Below are 20682 nucleotides of genomic sequence, written 5' to 3' on the forward strand. Positions count from 1 at the left end.
ATGAGCACACACACACACACACACACACACACACACACACACACACACACACACGCACAAGAAAACCAAACAATGTTTTGCAACATCAGAATAATCAAAGTTGTTGATTTTCTTTTATTCCCATCTCTTTATGATGCTCATTGTTCTTCAAAATGCTTTTATTTTAGATATATTAGAACAAGTGTTTATTATATTAATAGTTTAATAATATATATCCTTGTGAATTAACAAACTCTGAAAAAACATAATTTTACGCTACATTTATCTAAATCCTGTATTTAACTATTTATCTATATTCTTCATCTTCCATATAATTATTTAGCATTTGTTTTTAATTTTTTGTAAAAATGATATTTAATCTTTAATTCTGTCCTCTGTGTGACCCAAAGGAGCCTAAAAATGGCTGAGGATCGTCTTCCTTATTTAACTTTCCAGTAGAAAACTTCACACAGAGAATCAATGAATATTCTGGTCTGAGTTGGAAACCAGGTGATTTATTGGCTCTCCTGGATCTGAACCAGTGAAGTTGCTTTGTGGTCCATTCCCACTCAAACTCAGCAGATTTGTGTTGATGTAACTAAAAAACTCGTTTATTCTGCAGGTTCCTCCTTTTTTCCCTTCAGTTTGTAATAAAAACGCTGATCTGAAGCTTTTTATTTTCCTGTGATGTGAATGTTTGACTTGCATGGACAAGAGGAACCTGCAGGACTGTAAGTATCTCAGACAACTTGTCTGGGGACTGAGCTGGAAGAGGACAGGATGTTGTCTCCATCAGTTGTGAGTCAGGAGTCACAGTGGCAGATGAGTGTTGCTTTCAGCGCAGGAAGAAGTGCATGAATTTTTAAAACCAGGCATCAGTCTGCAGAGAAGTTCAAGCCAAATTGTTGCACAGCCTGACTTCTGGTTCCTAACTTCATCCTGTTGTGTCTGCTGTAGTCGGTCGCTAAACCTTCCTCTTGACAAACTGGGGAAACAGCAGAGAATGAAATATTAAAGAGGTCAGAGAAAAAGTTTTAAATGTATTTAAAGTTCCTAGAGAGATTTATTTGTTGAAGGGGATTTCTGGGTTGATGTGCAACAGTTGCAGAGAGCAACTCAGGCAATATTTAAGTTATCTGTAAAATATGTGAATGAAAAAACAATTCTTCAGGTTAAAGTGCAGCCTTGCTACAGTAGGTATGTAATTAAAGATAACATTCATACTTTGTGACCAATAACAGTTTAGAGCTTTTTTACAGCCAGGGAGTCTGGGCAGCTGAAACGGCGAGCCGTGCCAATAAGTTTCAGAGCGTTTCTCTTGGCAGCAGAAGAGTTTCTGATCTGTGATTCAGTGTCTGTCTGCAGGAAAGCTGCCACTAATTCACTCTGAGTGTGAACTGCACTAATGTTTGTTCATTTACCAGCTGTCTGACTAAACAAGTCGGCCTGTCTTTGAAACTGATTGGTGTTTAAGTGAATTAGATGTAATGAACTATTAATAGCCGATGCTAACCGTTAGCTGGACGTGACCGTTTGTCTTTCTGCTCGTTCCTCCTCCAGCGCCTGCATGATGCCGCCATGTTTCCCTGATCCGCCTGGCTGGCAGCCATCAGCCTCCAATCAATAACCAATGAGCTCCGAAGGAACCCAGATCCAGTTCTGAACTTGAACTAAAGTCACGAGATAAACAAAAGTTCTTCAGAGAGGCCTTGGCCTCAGACTCGTCCTGTTGTGAGCGGACCGCCTTCCTGATGCCGCCATGCCCATCATCAGCAACACCAACCACGACTTCAGCAACCTGTCGCTCAGCGACGACAGCAGCCTGGACCGCATCTTCACCGAGATTCCAGAGACTGAGACCATCAAGGTGAGCTGAAGTCTGAGTTAACATTGCAAAACACAACCACACACTCCAGTGACTACACTGGTCACACCCATTAGCCAATCACACGACAGCAGCTCAAAGCTGATTGGACTGTCCAAGTTCAAACTGAGCAACAGAGGAAGTGACACTGGAGGCATCGCCTGACCTGCTGGGATTTTAACCCACAACCGGTTTACAGAGAATCGTCTGAGTCTGATGTAGGAGGGCAGGAACATTTCTGATGTTTACGGGTTTTGCTAACTTTGAAAAAGTTTAGCGCTCTTAGTTTCCCCTGAATTAATTTCTCCATTTAAATTCTTAAACAATAATTTACTCGTCTGTTTTGTAAACTTTCAGTTGAATAAAGTTCAGTGTTTGTTTTGAAGTTTTGGTTAGTAACTGATAAAAATTCAAGTGGTTAGATGTTTATATTCATGCTCTTATTTTGAAGTCTGTTCATGCAGCAATTCCATTTCCTCTCCTTGGATTCACTTTTTTTTACACAAACTTTATTGAGAAAGTGGCGTTTATCAATGATTGATCCAATTTTTAGTCATTTAATATAAAAAAAATTACATCATCAGACAAAACAAAATATAAAGTTAAATGTTGGTAGTTTAAGGACCAAAATGATGAAAATTTGCTTAAGCAGCAAAAAATAACAAAATCAGGCAAAATAATAATTTTTCCAAATCAGTTTCTTTCAATAAAAAACTTCCAAAACTTTACCAAAAACTGCAGCTCTGAGTCTGAGTCTGGTGAATTTCAGAGTAAAACCTGTTTGTTTTTTCATCCAGTGGGTAAAAAAATCCAGAAATTTTACTCAAGAGCAGAAATACTTCAAAACAACATTTCTCCAGTGCAGCGCAGTAAAAATACTCCTAAAAGTAACTTTTTTCCAAAAAGTTACTCAAGTAAATGTAATTGAGTAAAGTAACTAGATCCAACCCGACTCTGCCTGCAGCAGCAGATTTCAGCGGGTCGGGTCAGAACTCGGTGTTGTCAGCATGGAGGCTCATGCGTGGCTCTCTCTCCAGGGTGTCTACTACCAGAGGGCGCAGTTGATCCGCAGGCCGGAGGACCTGGTGTCGGTGGACCACGCCCTGCTGGCTGTGATCAACGTGGGGGGAAACCGCTACACCTTCCCCTGGACCACCCTGCAGCAGTTCCCCCTCACCAGACTCGGCCGGCTCTGCGGCTGCCGGTCGCTCGAGGACATCGCCAGCGTGTGCGACGACTACGACGAAACCAGGAAGGAGTTCTTCTTCGACCGCTCTCCGTCCGCCTTCAAGGTCATCCTCAACTTCCTGGCGGCGGGAAAACTGCGGCTCCTGCGAGAGATGTGTGTTCTTTCCCTTCACGACGAGCTGAACTACTGGGGGGTGGAGATGGCGTACATGGAGCGCTGCTGCAAGAGGAAGATGTACACCCGCATCGAGGAGGTTCACGACAAGGAGAGGCGGGAGGAGGAGCGGCGGCAGAGAAACGCCATGCAGCGCCTGCCGGTGGAGGAAACCCGGTACAGGAAGGTGATGAACTGGCTGAGGGACATGGTGGAGAATCCTCAGTCCGGCCTGCCGGGGAAGATCTTCGCCTGCCTGTCCGTCATCATGGTCGCCGTCACTGTGGTCAGCTTGTGCATCAGCACCATGCCTGACCTCAGAGAGGAGGAGGACAGGGTGAGTCCTGAGCTGCGGTGGCCCGCCTGGTGCTCCACCGTCTTCCATCGTCTTCACGTCTTTATTTTTGCATTTTGTGAGTTCAGTGCAGTGGTTGGAGGAAAGGTTTAAAGTTTAAAGATGAGCTAATATTTTTCTGCCTTATTTTACCAGTAAACAAAACATTTTTATGGTTATAACCTCCAACAAACACCACATGATCTAACTGGGGGGGATGTTTCACTGAGGAGGGAACTGGGATCAACCGATCGATCAAGTTTATTAGTGCAGCACATTTCAGCAACATGGCAGCTCAAAGTGCTTTACGTCATAAAAACAAAAATACTAAACTAACCGTAAACAGTAGCAGCAGCGCTCTCCTCTCTGGACGGTTTTTCAAAGCAGCAGCAGCTTCTTCACTCGACTCTTCCTCTTCCTCTACATCTTCCTCTTCCTCCATTTTATCTTCATTTGCCAAATTGAAATTTCTGAATGTTACTTATTGTGCAAAAATTACTGTTAGCACCGTAGCACTTAGCATTCGTCATCTACCCAGGATGCATTGCAGCGTAAACAAGAATATGTGCGTCTGCCGATGCGAGTCGATCAATAGCAGCAGGGCGTAATGAGCCTGTCCGGTCTCTGCATAACAAACCGGGCTTATTGGACCTTTAAAAAGAGGATACTCACAAAACATGCATCACCACACACACACACACACACGCACACACACCTACATACACACACACACACACACGCAGTTCTGTCACCGTAACCAGTAAATCTCTGAATATTGCACAGATTCAGAATCTGGCTGTAGACTCAGATTCAGCTGCTGGTTTATGCTTCATGTATTTTCATTCTGTCCCATAATTAGAAAGTCCTCCATGTTTTTAGCCTCTCCGATGGAAACATGTTAAAAATCTTCGTCCCAGCAGGAAAATGATCATGCAGGTCTGGGATCCTGTTCAGGAACAGCCTGAACCCAAACTCTGATCCCTGATGGTTCATCATAGTTTGGTTTGCATCTGGATGTTTCCTGAACTTTACAGCAAACGTCACATTTTAGTGACTTTCCAGATGTTTTCTTTAGGATAAATATTCACATATTGGAACTCTGAATATTTAAATGCGTTTGCATAAATAAAGCAAGAGTTGAATTTAAAATGAGTTTTTGAGGGAAGTGAAACAACAAATGACCACAGCCCAGGCATTATTCATGGCTGCTCTGGTTTCTCACAAACTTTCAGATCAAAATGTTTGGTTTTTAAATCTCAACAATGATTTTAACTTTCTGCAGCTTTAAATCCAGATCCTGGCTTAATTTGCTCTTCAGAAGCTAAATGATGCAGCTTGTTGCCTCCTGTCTCTTTAAGCATCACAATTATTTCTTCCTGTAAAAAAAGGAAAGTTTTCTGTTTTTGTGCCTCGCCTCTCCTTTGTTCTGCTGTTACATAAGAAGAAATCTCACTGCAGGTGTCCTCAGAGGATCTGATATGAAAATGATCACAAGTACAGAATAATGGCTGAAAATAGATTCACTAGAATCTGTTCCAATAAAGTATGTCATGCTTTTATTCTCACTGAAATGAAAACAAGAATTTCAGAGCCATTAGTTCCAAATATTAAGTCATTTCTGTCATTATGAAGCTGAATTTTCCTTTTTTCAGCCTGGTAAGCAGCAAAGCTTTAGATATGTAACGATTCATAAACGCAGCGTCTGCTTCAGAAGTCATGATGCAAGTATTGATCCGAGCTGCAGGAGAGCGAGAGAGAGCGATGCGATGAAGCACTCAGCCAGACGCACCAGAAAACGTGACGACTTTTAAAACTCCGGCAGGAAATGCCCAGAACTTCCTGAGTCATTAAAATAAAAGCTTTGAATCGGCGCCAGGACTGGGCGATGCTTTTTGTATGAATTATGAATAAAACTGTGGATTAATGGACAGAACTTTGGGTTGGTCGATGTGTCACATCTATTTGGGACAGTTGGTTTGTTAGCAGAAGTTTTCAGGAACAGGAGCTGGTTTGGTAACAGACCTCAGAATAATTAAAGTTGTTTTCATAACTTCATTATTATCATTTTCAAATATTGTTTAGATTTACAGTCTGGATTCTTCTGCTGCTGAATTATGACACGTCTCAGTGAAATGCAACATGAGCGTTCAGACTGCAGACTCTGAAACAATCAAATCTGATTTAGTTCCACATCTGGAAGTGACACAAATTGGGTTTACTGAGGGCTGAACATCTGATCTGGGTCGCTCCACCTGCTGTGGGAGCCGCAAGAAACACTCTCATTATTTCTGTTGCTGTTTTTCTGCTGGGACAAAACCAGTTTACCTCCACCAGCCGAGGAACCCAAACCGTTCAGAGAGGTTCTGCTGATGAAGGTCGGGTCAGAGAGGTTCTGCAGTGCAGGTCGGGTCAGAGAGGTTCTGCTGATGAAGGTCTGGTCAGAGAGGTTCTGCAGTGCAGGTCGGGTCAGAGAGGTTCTGCTGATGAAGGTCTGGTCAGAGAGGTTCTGCAGTGCAGGTCGGGTCAGAGAGGTTCTGCTGATGAAGGTCGGGTCAGAGAGGTTCTGCAGTGCAGGTCGGGTCAGAGAGGTTCTGCTGATGAAGGTCGGGTCAGAGAGGTTCTGCAGTGCAGGTCGGGTCAGAGAGGTTCTGCTGATGAAGGTCGGGTCAGAGAGGTTCTGCAGTGCAGGTCGGGTCAGAGAGGTTCTGCTGATGAAGGTCGGGTCAGAGAGGTTCTGCAGTGCAGGTCGGGTCAGAGAGGTTCTGCTGATGAAGGTCGGGTCAGAATCCCTCCTGAGATGCAGGAGCCGCTGGTGAATTTAGGATTTTTTTAGCATAGAAATGTTTCATGCCTTGATGGACGATCAAATGTTTGTTGTTGGAAACTTTTCTGTGTTTCTGCGTAACGTTTCGTTTGCTTTAGAGAGTCAACAGCAGCGACTCGGTTCCAGAGCGACTCGGTTCCCAGGGCGACTCGGTTCCAGAGCAACTTGGTTCCAGAGCGACTTGGTTCCCAGGGCGACTCGGTTCCAGAGCGACTTGGTTCCCAGGGCGACTCGGTTCCAGAGCGACTCGGTTCCCAGGGCGACTCGGTTCCAGAGCGACTTGGTTCCAGAGCGACTCGGTTCCCAGGGCGACTTGGTTCCCAGGGCGACTCGGTTCCAGAGCGACTTGGTTCCCAGGGCGACTCGGTTCCAGAGCGACTCGGTTCCCAGGGCGACTCGGTTCCAGAGTGACTCGGTTCCAGAGGGACTCAGGTTCCAGAGCGACTCGGTTCCAGAGCGACTCGGTTCCCAGGGCGACTCGGTTCCAGAGCGATTTGGTTCCAGAGCGACTCGGTTCCAGAGCGACTCGGTTCCCAGGGCGACTCGGTTCCCAGGGCGACTCGGTTCCCAGGGCGACTCGGTTCCAGAGCGATTTGGTTCCAGAGCGACTCGGTTCCCAGAGCGACTCGGTTCCAGAGCGTTTCCTCCCACGGAGCCTCAGAGACTCGTGTCTTCACGTTCTGACTGTGTCAGTAGATTCGCTCTCCTTCTTCCTAATTCCTACCTAAGTACTGGGAGTGCAGTATCTCTGCTTCACGGAAACCTGGCTGCACTCGCTTATTCCGGACTACAGCGTGGAGGTTCCTGGATTTTCCTTGGTGCGCAGGGACAGGGACTTTTCCAAGAGTCGGAAGAAGAGGGGCGGCGGGATTGCACTTTATGTGAGTGAGAGGTGGCGTAATCCCGGCCATGTTAACGTGAAGGAACAGATTTGTAGCCCGGACATTGAACTTCTGGCTGTGGGAATGCGGCCGTGTTATTTACCGAGGGAGTTTACGTCCGCCATTTTGATCACTGTTTACATTCCCCCATCAGCTGATGCAGCGGTGGCCTGTGACGTCATCAGCTCTGACACAGCCAAACTCCAGACTCAACACCCAGACGTTGTTATTGTGTCTTGTCTCTATGCAGTAACTGCGAAGTAATTTCCCTGCTGGGATGAATAAAGTACTTCTATTCTATTCTATTCTCTTCTTCCGCTTATCCGGAGTCGGGTCGCGGGGGTAGCAGCTTCAGAAGGGAGGCCCAGACTTCCCTCTCCCCGGCCACTTCTTCCAGCTCCTCCGGGGGAATCCCGAGGCGTTCCCAGGCCAGCCGAGAGACATAGTCCCTCCAGCGTGTCCTGGGTCTTCCCCGGGGCCTCCTCCCGGTGGGACGTGCCCGGAACACCTCACCAGGGAGGCGTCCAGGAGGCATCCTGACCAGATGCTCCTCAACTGGCTCCTCTCGATGTGAAGGAGCAGTGGCTCTACTCTGAGTCCCTCCCGGATGACTGAGCTTCTCACCCTATCTCTAAGGGAGAGCCCAGCCACCACTATTCTATTCTATTCTATTCTATTCTAATTGAGTTTGATGACGAATTGAATTGAGAGTTTTATGTAGAAATGCCATAAATAAATAACCAGCATGTGGACCAGCAGGAAAAGACGCTGGGAGGCTGCAGGAGGCTGGGAGTTAGATAAGATAAGATAAGATTTATTTGTCATTGTCATCAACAGATTACAACGAGATTGAGATTTGCTCGACTTGAGTTAAGGTGCAGGTTATGTGTATATACGTATAGTTTTCTCAGACCGGAGGGATGTTACTGAACCGAGATCAGGCAGCAGCGTGAGGAGAGACGGATCCTCGGTCTGAACTCCAGGAAAATCAGCCGTTTTGTTGTTCATGTCCAGGTTAGACGTGGTAGCAAACAGATCGTTGTGATATTTCCCGCCTTCCCAGGGGAACCAGAAGGATGAACATCTTGAATGACGTGAAATAAGAAGAACATGAGACGTAAATCTACAGGATTACAGAAACGTTTCCAACCTCAGATACTTCCTGGTGGCTGACCGATGCAGCAAACAGCGACTCACTGCAAACGCATGGAAAATACAAACTAAACCCAATAATGCAAAACAAATAACGCTGCAATTATAGAAAATATAAAACCCAACAACAAACAGCAAACCAGCTGTAACCACAGGAAACGGGAGGATTATTTATTCAACTTGCTAAATAAATTCTAAATATTTATCTTGGCAGTAACTATTTAAAGCTAAATATTTAGCTTTAGCTGGCTCACTAAATGTTTAGCAAACAAAATGTTTTGTAAGCAAAAATTAATATTTAGATCCAAAATTAATATTTAAATAGCAGGCTTGCTAATAAAATATTTAGTTCATGCTTGTTGGCAAAATATTTATTCATATTCACATTTAACTTATGAACTGGATATTCAGCTTGCTAATTAAATAGCCACATAGTTTGAAACATTTTCTAAATGAATAAATAAAATGGAGAAAATATGACTTTGAAAAGTGAAGCCAGTTTTTCTCTGACCCAAATTATTGCTGTTCATTTTTAACTTTTGCTTTACAAAAGGAACCCTATATACAGTATTTCTACTTCATGAAAACATGAAGCTAATAAATTAATCGGTTCCAAAAAACAATAAAAACCTCCATCAACTTAAAGTAGCTTCAGTTTTTTGGTTACTAATAATTGTTACTTATGATGTATTTCTCTATACTTTCTTAATCTGAGAGTATCCTGCTGGATTAAAATACAGATTTTTTATAGATCATTTTCATAGATGCTACCTTTGACTTTGCCGGTGTTGCAGATAAAGTCTCTCTCTCTTCATTCTTGTCTTCATCAGGAGTGGGCTGAGTTATCGCCTCAATCAAATTACAGCTCATTTAAATTATGCATAACAGCAAAGTTCATTCATTCATTATGATCACACGGCTTGTAACGAGGAGTTTGACTCCTTCCAGGTTAATCACTGTTTAATGGGGTCAGAGGTCAGCCTGGTCATGATGGAGGCTCACTGCAGGATTTTATAAAGTTACTGAACTAACAGAGAATATCGATGCTTCACCATGACGGCGGCTGGAAGAGGAAGTCGCTGGTCTGATCAAATCTCAGCAGAGTTTCTGTTTATGGACGCATGTGTCCCGCTTCTGTAGGATTCCATTATCAACAAGGCAATTTTTAAAAATGACAGAGAAAAAAAATGAGCCATGTGATTTGCTACCCAATCTCTCTGCTGCCTGGACTTGGCAGCATGAATGAGCGTCTGCCTGCAGCAGAGCAGTCCGACCTGAAGGAGTGTGTAGCGTTAGCGTTGTGTTAGTATAACGTTAGTGTTGTGTTAGTGTAGCGTTAGCGTTGTGTTAGTGTAGCGTTGTGTTAGTGTAGCGTTAGCGTTGTGTTAGTGTAGCGTTGTGTTAGTGTAGCGTTAGCGTTGTGTTAGTGTAGCGTTAGCGTTGTGTTAGTGTAGCGTTGTGTTAGTGTAGCGTTAGCGTTGTGTTAGTGTAGCGTTAGCGTTGTGTTAGTGTAGCGTTAGGGTTGTGTTAGTGTAGCGTTAGCGTTGTGTTAGTGTAGCGTTAGGGTTGTGTTAGTGTAGCGTTAGGGTTGTGTTAGTGTAGCGTTAGGGTTGTGTTAGTGTATCGTTAGTGTTGTGTTAGTGTAGCGTTAGCATTGTGTTAGTGTAGCGTTAGGGTTGTGTTAGTATAACGTTAGCGTTGTGTTAGTGTAGCGTTAACATTGTGTTAGTGTAGCGTTAGGGTTGTGTTAATGTAGCGTTAGCGTTGTGTTAGTGTAGCATTAGCATTGTGTTAGTGTAGCGTTAGGGTTGTGTTAGAATAACGTTAGCATTGTGTTAGTGTAGCGTTAGGGTTGTGTTAGTATAGCGTTAGGGTTGTGTTAGTATAGCGTTAGGGTTGTATTAGTATAACGTTAGCATTGTGTTAGTGTAGCGTTAACGTTGTGTTAGTGTAGCGTTAGCTTTGCGTTAGTGTAGCGTTAGGGTTGTGTTAGTGTAGCGTTAGGGTTGTGTTAGTGTAGCGTTAGGGTTGTGTTAATGTAGCGTTAACATTGTGTTAGTGTAGTGTTAGGGTTGTGTTAGTATAACGTTAGCGTTGTGTTAGTGTAGCGTTAACATTGTGTTAGTGTAGCGTTAGGGTTGTGTTAATGTAGCGTTAGCGTTGTGTTAGTGTAGCATTAGCATTGTGTTAGTGTAGCGTTAGGGTTGTGTTAGAATAACGTTAGCATTGTGTTAGTGTAGCGTTAGGGTTGTGTTAGTATAGCGTTAGGGTTGTGTTAGTATAGCGTTAGGGTTGTATTAGTATAACGTTAGCGTTGTGTTAGTGTAGCGTTAACGTTGTGTTAGTGTAGCGTTAGCGTTGCGTTAGTGTAGCGTTAGGGTTGTGTTAGTGTAGCGTTAGGGTTGTGTTAGTGTAGCGTTAGTGTAGCGTTAGCGTTGTATTAATGTAGCATTAGCATTGTGTTAGTGTAGCGTTAGGGTTGTGTTAGTGTAGCGTTAGGGTTGTGTTAATGTAGCGTTAGCGTTGTGTTAGTATAACGTTAGCATTGTGTTAGTGTAGCGTTAGCGTTGTGTTAGTGTAGCGTTAGGGTTGCGTTAGTGTAGCGTTAGCGTTGTATTAATGTAGCATTAGCATTGTGTTAGTGTAGCGTTAGGGTTGTGTTAGTGTAGCGTTAGCGTTGTGTTAGTATAACGTTAGCATTGTGTTAGTGTAGCGTTAGCGTTGTGTTAGTGTAGCGTTAGCGTTGCGTTAGTGTAGCGTTAGCGTTGCGTTAGTGTAGCGTTAGCGTTGTGTTAATGTAGCATTAGCATTGTGTTAATGTAGCATTAGCGTTGCGTTAGTGTAGCATTAGCGTTGTGTTAATGTAGCGCAGTGCTTCTCAATTCCAGTCCTCAGGCCCCCTGCTCTGCATGTTTCAGCTGCACCCCCATCTCAGAACAGCTGATCCAAATGATTGCATTACCTGTCCTGCAGCCATCAAGTGCTGCAGAAGCCTGTTAATCACTCATAGATTCAATCCAGGTGTGTGGCAGCAGGGAAACACCTAAAACATGCAGGGCAGGGGGGCCTGAGGACCGGAACTGAGAAGCACTGGTAGCGTTAGTGTTGTGTTAGCGTAGCATTAGCGTTGTATTAGCGTTGCTCTGTGTGATTCACATCCACACCTGAGTCTCAGGCCGTAACAAAGAGAGCAAAGGCGTCACAGCGAATCCTCTGATTATTGGTTTGTGTTCATCATGTCTTCTTGATGAGCTGCTGAATCCTGGAGACAAAACAGAATCATTCATCATAGATCCGCTCTCAGGCTTTTAGGAAAGGAGCTGCGAATAAAATCATGTTCTAGTTTACACTTTCTGTATTTGCTTTATGATACTGCTCTAATTAATCAAACATAATGTAGTAAAAGTTTATTTAAATGTCAGGATATTTGCTTCAGCTGAGGCTCACTGTAGAAGAGATTTTATTCCAGAGAAGTTAGATTGTAAAGGAGGAAATGAGAGGAAAGCAGCAGAAAAGCAGCAGATGGTGAAATATGGAGAGTAATAAACCAACTCATGAATAACTGGGTATATATTTCCCATTTCAGCAACACTTCTGCTCACATTTAGATGTGATGCGGCTCAGTTAGCTCTAAAAGGCCTTTTGGGTTTTGAGGAGAAAACACTGAAGGTGTATGGCAAGCTGTTTTTACATAATATCAGCTTCACCACATTTCCATTTCAGATGTCTGGAATTAGTTTAGCTCGACAAATTAAATAGAGATTTCTTAATTAACCGACTATAAATGACGCCAGATTTACTGTTAAGTTTTACGGAAGTTTCAATTTGATTCGATAAATTATTATCTGAAACGTATTTCAGATTTCAACAATTAAAGTAAATCTGAGATATGAGCTTTTCTTCTGTCTACTCATAATTCTAATTAAAGATATCTGGAATGACACCAGTATTAAATGTCATTATGCATCAGGAGATGTATAAGATTTGACTAGTGCAAAATAAATTGTAGATTTCTTGGAAGCAAAACGAATGGATATGTGATTTAGATATGTGGATATCTAGATTTTATATGTAATTCTGACTCATCAAAATTCATTTTAAGAAAACCCAAAATGAATGAGATGTTTTTTATTAACAAGTCAATATGTGTTGGTGTCTAGTCAAAGCTCATTTTTAGAATTCTGGAATGTAATTAATGTAGTCAGACGAAACAGATTTTATGTTAAAACGGCCTGCCATAGAAGGTCAAGAGGAATGATAAATTTAAACAGTTTTGGTATAAAATCTTCTCCCTATGATCTAACAGCTCATCCTGCAGCAGCCGGACTGCAAACGGTTTCACAAACACTCCTATATATTAAATTAGGTGTCATAAAGCAGAATGCTTCCCAGCCGTTAATTAGCATTCAGATGGTTTTCTGTTTCTGTGGGCGTAGATCTGTAGCAGCGCCAAGCAGATTCCACGCCTGTTATCCGCTGCCTTCATCTGCCAAGCGGGATTATTGAAGAGGAGCAGAAATGAGCTGCTCATCATGGCAACGCATCCCGGCAGAGCAGAAAAAAATCACTCATTTTTAAAAACTTTAGAGTCCCATCACATTTCAATTGTTTGTTTTTTCATCATGCTTGAAAATGATGTTTTTACCTAATGTCTTACTATACAATAATCTACATGTTGTGATTTTTGTGAAAAGGTCAGTGTTGACTTTTAGCTTTCTTTTAGTCTGCTTGTGTTAAAAGAAACAAAAGAAAAATCGTTTTTTATCTGAAAATTAGAACAGATGAACAAACGGTTTAGAGAGTGAAAAAAACCTTGAGTGAGACTTTAACAGAACTGTCCTCTAAGTTTCCATGTTCATTTCTGCTGCATCTCAGTTCTCAGCTGTAGAAACATCCATGATGCCTCTGATGAACCCAAACGGGCCCTGAAAGCCGCAGCTTTCTTCTTTTCTTGCTTTTTACATTTTTGGCCACAGTTCTTGTCTTGCTTTCCAATCTTCTGGTGTCAAATCTTCAAAGAAGCGAACTCCTTCTTCAAGTTTTAGTTCTCTTCCAGATGTCGTCTCTCAAGGCTCGTCTCACAAACAGAATGATAATCTGTCTGTCCCTGTTATGCATCTTTCGACCCACTCTGTCGACAACATCAACCTCTTCATCCATCTTTGAAGCCAAATCAGGTGCAATTTTGCCCAGAAGCGCCACAACTTCATCTCGGATGTTTTCACTAGAGTTTTCCTTTTATGCCGAGGCACCAAATCTTTTATGTCTTTCAACTGCATGTTCTCTTTGGAGAGTGTGTCCACTTGTTTCTCCAATTCTATTATTTTCTTTTTGCAATCGTTTAGCTCCTCTGAGTTGAGCTGAACCGATTTAGCAATAGCCGCTAGCATAGCACTGTGCTGCTTCATTTACATGCCAACTTCTTCCATGCGGTCATTTACTTTCTGTCCTAAGGAACTTATAGCTCTTAAAATAGCCTCAGTGTTCATTTGATCCTGGGACGAACCTTTGGTTCTTTTTTCCATGTGTGTGTTTTTTTCTGGAGTACTGGTCGAGGTTCTGGTCGGGGTTCTGGTCGGGGTTCTGGTCGGGGTTCTGGTCGGGGTACTGGTCGGGGTACTGGTCGGGGTTCTGGTCGGGGTTCTGGTCGGGGTACTGGTCGGGGTTCTGGTCGGGGTACTGGTCGGGGTTCTGGTCGGGGTTCTGGTCGGGGTACTGGTCGGGGTACTGGTCGGGGTACTGGTCGGGGTTCTGGTCGGGGTACTGGTCGGGGTTCTGGTCGGGGTTCTGGTCGGGGTTCTGGTCGGGGTTCTGGCTTCCCTTTCCCGTTTGCTAGCTGCAGCTGACCTCATTTAATCTCAGGTCATCTCATTTAATCTCATTTAATCTCATGACCTGATCACGAGATCATTTCAGAGTTTTTAGAAAGCAGAGTCTTGACTGCAGGTGGCAGAAACTTGTTGCTTTTCTTCATACTTCATACAAGCTGAGTATTGATATTACCGATATTTACTAGTAGTTTACTTCATAATTTAACTTAGAGACTCTTAGGGAGCTCAGAGAAACTTGAATACCCTGTCCGCCATCTTCCCAGAGCTTTCTGCTCATCAGCTTCCTTCGTCTGCTGACCGTCTGCTGACCGTCTGCTGACCACGCTTCGCTCTCAACAACCTTAAAATCCATCCAGAGGCGGCGTCCATCTTTACCGCCGTAAACAAATTTCTGAGTTTTTCCTAGCAGATTTTTTTACTTTTGAAACACAGAAATCTCCTTGTCTTTTTTTCTTCTATAATATTGCAGTCAAATAAAAATTTCAAAAATTGAAAAAACCTGAGATTGAAAAAAAAACATGGGATAAATGTTTGACTTTTGAAACATTTTTCTAAATTAATATTTTTGTGCATTTAATTAGTAGCATGAAAACATATCAGAACCTGCTGAGAAGTCGCTTCCTGAAGAAAATGATAAATGTTTTAGTTTCATGTTTTAAACATTTAACAAGTTCTAAAACATGGATCATTTCTTCTCAAAGCCAATGTTCTTTACTTTAATTCTCAATATTCTCACTATATTTGATGACGTCAGAGAAACGTGGCCTTTTCTTTTCCGTGTTGCTTCGCCTGGTCTACCTGTTCAGGACAGACTGATGATCCTACCAAACCGCTGGTTGCCATAGAAACCGCAGAGAAACCAACAGCATGGTAAACAGGTCTGTTAATATTCAGAGACTAATTAATTACCGTGAACAGGTGGGAACGGCGCTGCAGGAAACGCATGGGGACCCCTGGTGGCCTTGTGGGGAACAACAGAGGAAGTGACGTGATGGTCTAAGACTAATTACTCTCTTAAACACAATGACAGCAGCTGCTCTGCTTCTGGAGGTTTCCAGCCAGCAGTTACGTCACAGAGACAAACACACACTGCCCTCTGCAGGTCGGAGTCAGACGCTGCAGGCTCCCAGCCAATAGGATTGCAGCACCTTTTATTAACACACCTGTACCTGCAGACACACTCGCATCCCAACAAACACAAATCAAAATACGACTTGTCGTATTTTTAAAACTCAACTGCATCTAATCACTTGTTCCAATATATTGATCTATTGATTGGTGCAGTTGGTCTTAATGTACTCAAGAGTTCAGATACTTAGATACATTTTCCTGAAATACAACTAAAGTTATGACTAAAATGTTACTTAAAAGTAAAATGTGCTTCCTCAAACTTTGACTTTAAGTAAAAGTTTTAGTTTTTTAAAAGTTCAACTCGTGGATTTCAGAAACTAAATGAGAAGATTTTGGTTCAAACTGTTTTATTTAAAGGAGCGACTTTATAAATAAAACATGTTACATCAGGAATATTTTGGAGGCATTTTGTGACATTTTACTGGGACATGAATCTTCTCTGAGGTTCTCCTCTTCCTCAGAACCAGCAGTTCTGATCTTCATCCCTTCCTGTATCTAATATGTAGGTAATAAATCAATAGTATTTATCGTTATAGAAATTAGATCATTATCAAAGAATATTCAATAATTTCACTAAACTCTGATCCAGAGCCGCACAGCATTCTGGGGGATGTAGGCAGAGGAAAGGCCTACACTACCTGGGTAGCGTCAACTAACTGGCTCACTCTTTGGTTGCCTAGCAACAACCCGTTGAGTAGCTTGCAGTAATTTAAGGTTTTGCCACGATGTCTCATAACTGTTTAAAAATAAACCATGTTCTGGAACTGGAAACGTCACGCCAACAGTTTCAGGATTTCAGAAAACAAAAACTAATCAATAATCATCGATATCCGCTGATGAAACGTTTATATTAAGATACGTTTTCAGTCATGTGGTCCAGCCCTGGCAGTGAGAACCCAGAGACCAGCCTGGGGTTCAAACCCAGGACCTTCTTGTTGCTAGGCAACAGTGGTACTGATCACAGCCCAGGCTTTGCGTCCTGCTGCATGAATGATGGAGGCATGAGAAGGAATCGCCTCACCTCAGATATCACCACAGGCTTTCCTCCTCCTGTTGCTGCTGCTTCCTGTCTGCAGACCTGCAAACCTCCAACCCTCGACTTCATCTCAGGTCATCTCATTTAATCTCATTTCATCTCATTTAATCTCATTTCATCTCATTTAATCTCAGTTCATCTAATTTAATCTCAGTTCTTCTCATTTCATCTCAGTTCTTCTCATTTCATCTCAGTTCATCTCATTTAATCTCAGTTCATCTCATTTAATCTCAGGTCATCTCATTTAATCTCAGTTCATCTCATTTAATCTCAGTTCTTCTCATTTAATCTCATTTAATCTCATTTAATCTCAGTTCATCTCATTTAATCTCAGTTCTTCTCATTTAATCTCATTTAATCTCCGTTAATCTCAGTTCATCTCATTTAATCTCATTTCATCTCATTTAATCTCAGTTCATCTCATTTAATCTCAGTTCATCTCATTTAATCTCAGTTCATCTCATTTAATCTCAGGTCATCTCATTTAATCTCATTTAATCTCAGTTCATCTCATTTAATCTCAGTTCTTCTCATTTAATCTCATTTAATCTCAGTTCATCTCATTTAATCTCAGTTCTTCTCATTTAATCTCATTTAATCTCCGTTAATCTCAGTTCATCTCATTTAATCTCATTTCATCTCATTTAATCTCAGTTCATCTCATTTAATCTCAGTTCATCTCATTTAATCTCAGTTCATCTAATTTAATCTCAGGTCATCTCATTTAATCTCATTTAATCTCAGTTCATCTCATTTAATCTCAGTTCTTCTCATTTAATCTCATTTAATCTCATTTAATCTCAGTTCATCTCATTTAATCTCAGTTCTTCTCATTTAATCTCATTTAATCTCCGTTAATCTCAGTTCATCTCATTTAATCTCAGTTCTTCTCATTTAATCTCATTTAATCTCCGTTAATCTCAGTTCATCTCATTTAATCTCAGTTCTTCTCATTTAATCTCAGTTCATCTCATTTAATCTCAGTTCTTCTCATTTCATCTCAGTCAATCTCATTTAATCTCCGTTAATCTCAGTTCATCTCATTTAATCTCAGTTCTTCTCATTTAATCTCAGTTCATCTCATTTAATCTCAGTTCTTCTCATTTAATCTCATTTCATCTCATTTAATCTCAGGTCATCTCATTTAATCTCATTTCATCTCAGTTCTTCTCATTTAATCTCAGTTCTTCTCATTTCATCTCATTTAATCTCCGTTAATCTCATTTAATCTCCGTTAATCTCAGGTCACCTCATTTAATCTCATTTCACCTCATTTCATCTCATTTAATCTCATTTAATCTCAGTTCTTCTCATTTAATCTCATTTCATCTCATTTAATCTCATTTCATCTCATTTCACCTCATTTCATCTCATTTAATCTCAGTTCTTCTCATTTAATCTCATTTCATCTCATTTAATCTCAGGTCATCTCATTTAATCTCATTTAATCTCAGTTCATCTCATTTAATCTCAGTTCTTCTCATTTAATCTCATTTCATCTCATTTAATCTCCGTTAATCTCAGTTCACCTCATTTCATCTCATTTAATCTCAGTTCTTCTCATTTCATCTCATTTAATCTCAGTTCTTCTCATTTAATCTCATTTCATCTCATTTAATCTCAGGTCATCTCATTTAATCTCAGTTCTTCTCATTTCATCTCAGTCAATCTCATTTAATCTCCGTTAATCTCAGTTCATCTCATTTAATCTCAGTTCTTCTCATTTAATCTCAGTTCATCTCATTTAATCTCAGTTCTTCTCATTTAATCTCATTTCATCTCATTTAATCTCAGGTCATCTCATTTAATCTCATTTCATCTCAGTTCTTCTCATTTAATCTCATTTCATCTCATTTAATCTCCGTTAATCTCAGTTCATCTCATTTAATCTCAGTTCTTCTCATTTAATCTCAGTTCTTATTTCATCTCATTTAATCTCAGTCAATCTCATTTAATCTCCGTTAATCTCATTTAATCTCCGTTAATCTCAGGTCACCTCATTTAATCTCATTTCACCTCATTTAATCTCATTTCACCTCATTTAATCTCAGTCAATCTCAGTTAATCTCATTTCATCTCATTTAATCTCCGTTAATCTAATTTAATCTCCGTTAATCTCAGGTCACCTCATTTAATCTCATTTCACCTCATTTAATCTCAGTCAATCTCATTTAATCTCCGTTAATCTCATTTCTCCTCTGTTCAGGTGTTTCTGGTGAACCAGATGAAGCTGCGTTGTCTTAATGTTCTTTATCTCACCTCGACACCTGCAGCGTTTTCTCTTATTATGTTTGTATCTGGTAACTGGAGAGCAGCGAAGTGACAGATGAAGTTGTCACTTGATTCTCGCTCTTTAATAACACATGAGTGGCTCGACACAGAAACACAGCTTCCTGTTTCCCCCCAGCCGTCCTCTGGTCCCGCTCCGTCTTTCCTTTAATCTGAAAAACAGCGCAGGGAAAACCTGAGAGGATTGTTCAAGGTCTGCTGCAAAGGAAAACTCACTGAGAAGCGAAATGTCATCATTTCTGTTGTTCTCGTTTCCAGCCGGGCTGCTGAATCATCGCAGCAGGTAAAAGAACGAGACGGTGAGGTTCAAGGAAAACTGCGACGGAGACGACAGGAAATTAATCTGGAAACACTAAAACAAACGCAGGTCAGCTTCAGACTGGAACCGCTGCGCTAACGCTGCGCTAACCGGTCAGAGGATCCATGAACAAAACGTCCAGTTCACACAGAACCAGTTCCTGATCAAACTGGTCGATCCAGTACTGGTTTACTGCTGCCAGGGAGGAAGCTAACTAATACTTAAAAATCGATTATTCTGACGATTTATCAGATCACAAAAACTCCATTCTGCAGATTTTTCATTTGAACCTTTTTTTGTTAGAAATACATTAAAAGATGCAAATAATTAATTAACTTTTTAAATGAAATATTTTATTGCTAATAAACAGAATTTGTTTATTAGACTCTTCAGGCTGCAGCTGCAGTCAAATGACCTTTTTCTGAGTCTCCGTTCTCCAGTTAGCAATCGATTATTGATCATCTCAATAATCAATTCATCACCATGAATCTGAAGAACCTTTCAGTTGTAATTATTGCATGTTTGGATGTAAATAAGGAGAGAAAAACTCGACTGCTGAGAATAAAACATGAGAATGTTTTAGGTCAACCTTTAATATGATGTTTGTTTCTGAATCGTCTGTTTTACAAACTATGTTATTATTTTCTTGTAAGTTTAAGCGTAACAATCCCACTCTACTTGTTTTTGCTGTTAAAATGTCTAAATATGTTATTTAGGGTTTTTATGTTGTTAGGTAAATTATAGTTCTGCAATATTTTCGTAGTGCTCACAATAAAACAATAAAATTGTAATATCACACCAACAAAGCCATAACAGAACCAGAATAAAGTCTTTGTTTTCCCAGACACCAAAAATAACAAAAAATTAAAATGAAAAAATGTTGAACATTTTGTGAAGTTAAGCTTCTGCAACAAATAAATATTTCAGCAGGACTTTAAAATGTTAAATGATTATTTCACAGAAAGAACCAGAAGGACTGAACTGTCACCTCACATCTTAATAAATCTTCCCAAACTCCTTTCTCATTAAAATCACTTTTTGCCCTCATAATTCTAAGACTTTTATGCTAATGTTGTGACTTTATTCCTGTAACTTAAAAAATCGTTTTTCTCTTAATCTATCCTTAGTATGTCTAAACAATATTTATTACTAAAATCCTGCAGTTGATGTAAAGAAATGCATCATTTGTTGTGTCTTTCCTAACGTTCTTCCCCTCCTGGTGGTTTTTGTCTTAATTTGACCTTCACACCACACAGGAAGCTGCCTGGATGAAATGTGATGTCACTTCCTGAGGGATTCATCCAGGGGCGAGAAGCTCAGGGTTTGGGTTTGGTTATCATCTCTGTGGTTGCTTTTATTTTCAAACTGGACTGAAAACAGCTGTCAGAGGTGACGAGCTGCAGCCGTAACAAAATGGCCGCCTCTGCAGAGGTCAGGCAAAGGTCAGGCAGCCCTGATGGGGCCTAACGTCAGCAGCAACGAGGGGAATAAATGAAAACGTCTCAGATTAATAGGACGACCTGGCAGAATGTCTGAGGAAAACAACCCAGGGAAGATTGAGGAGCAGAGGAGTAAAGGTTAACAGTTCGGTTTGATTTATGGAAGAGGAAACTATGGAACCTTTAAACCATCGAATCCGTCGCCGTTTCTAAACTAAATATTCCCCAGTTGGTTCCTCTGGAGAAATTTGTTTAGATCTGGTCCGTTTTTCACTCGGTGGG

At 41.3% G+C, this 20682-nt stretch overlaps 1 protein-coding gene across 4 annotated transcripts in view; it reads left to right on the plus strand.

Annotated features, from left to right (window-relative positions):
- LOC114135372 (potassium voltage-gated channel subfamily G member 4-like) overlaps positions 1–20682 on the plus strand; it is a 42097-nt gene that overhangs the window by 14010 nt on the left and 7405 nt on the right. For all 4 annotated transcript variants that reach the window (XR_003593590.1, XM_028002644.1, XM_028002627.1 and 1 more), the window contains 2 exons: positions 1540–1846; positions 2881–3522. Coding sequence is in view for 3 of the 4 variants with exons in the window: in XM_028002644.1 (XP_027858445.1) it covers positions 1739–1846; positions 2881–3522 (750 nt within the window). In the remaining variant the exon portion in view is untranslated. The remainder of the gene's footprint in view (positions 1–1539; positions 1847–2880; positions 3523–20682) is intronic.

This window comes from Xiphophorus couchianus, chromosome 2 (assembly GCF_001444195.1).
Source record: "Xiphophorus couchianus chromosome 2, X_couchianus-1.0, whole genome shotgun sequence".
Lineage (NCBI taxonomy): Eukaryota > Metazoa > Chordata > Actinopteri > Cyprinodontiformes > Poeciliidae > Xiphophorus > Xiphophorus couchianus.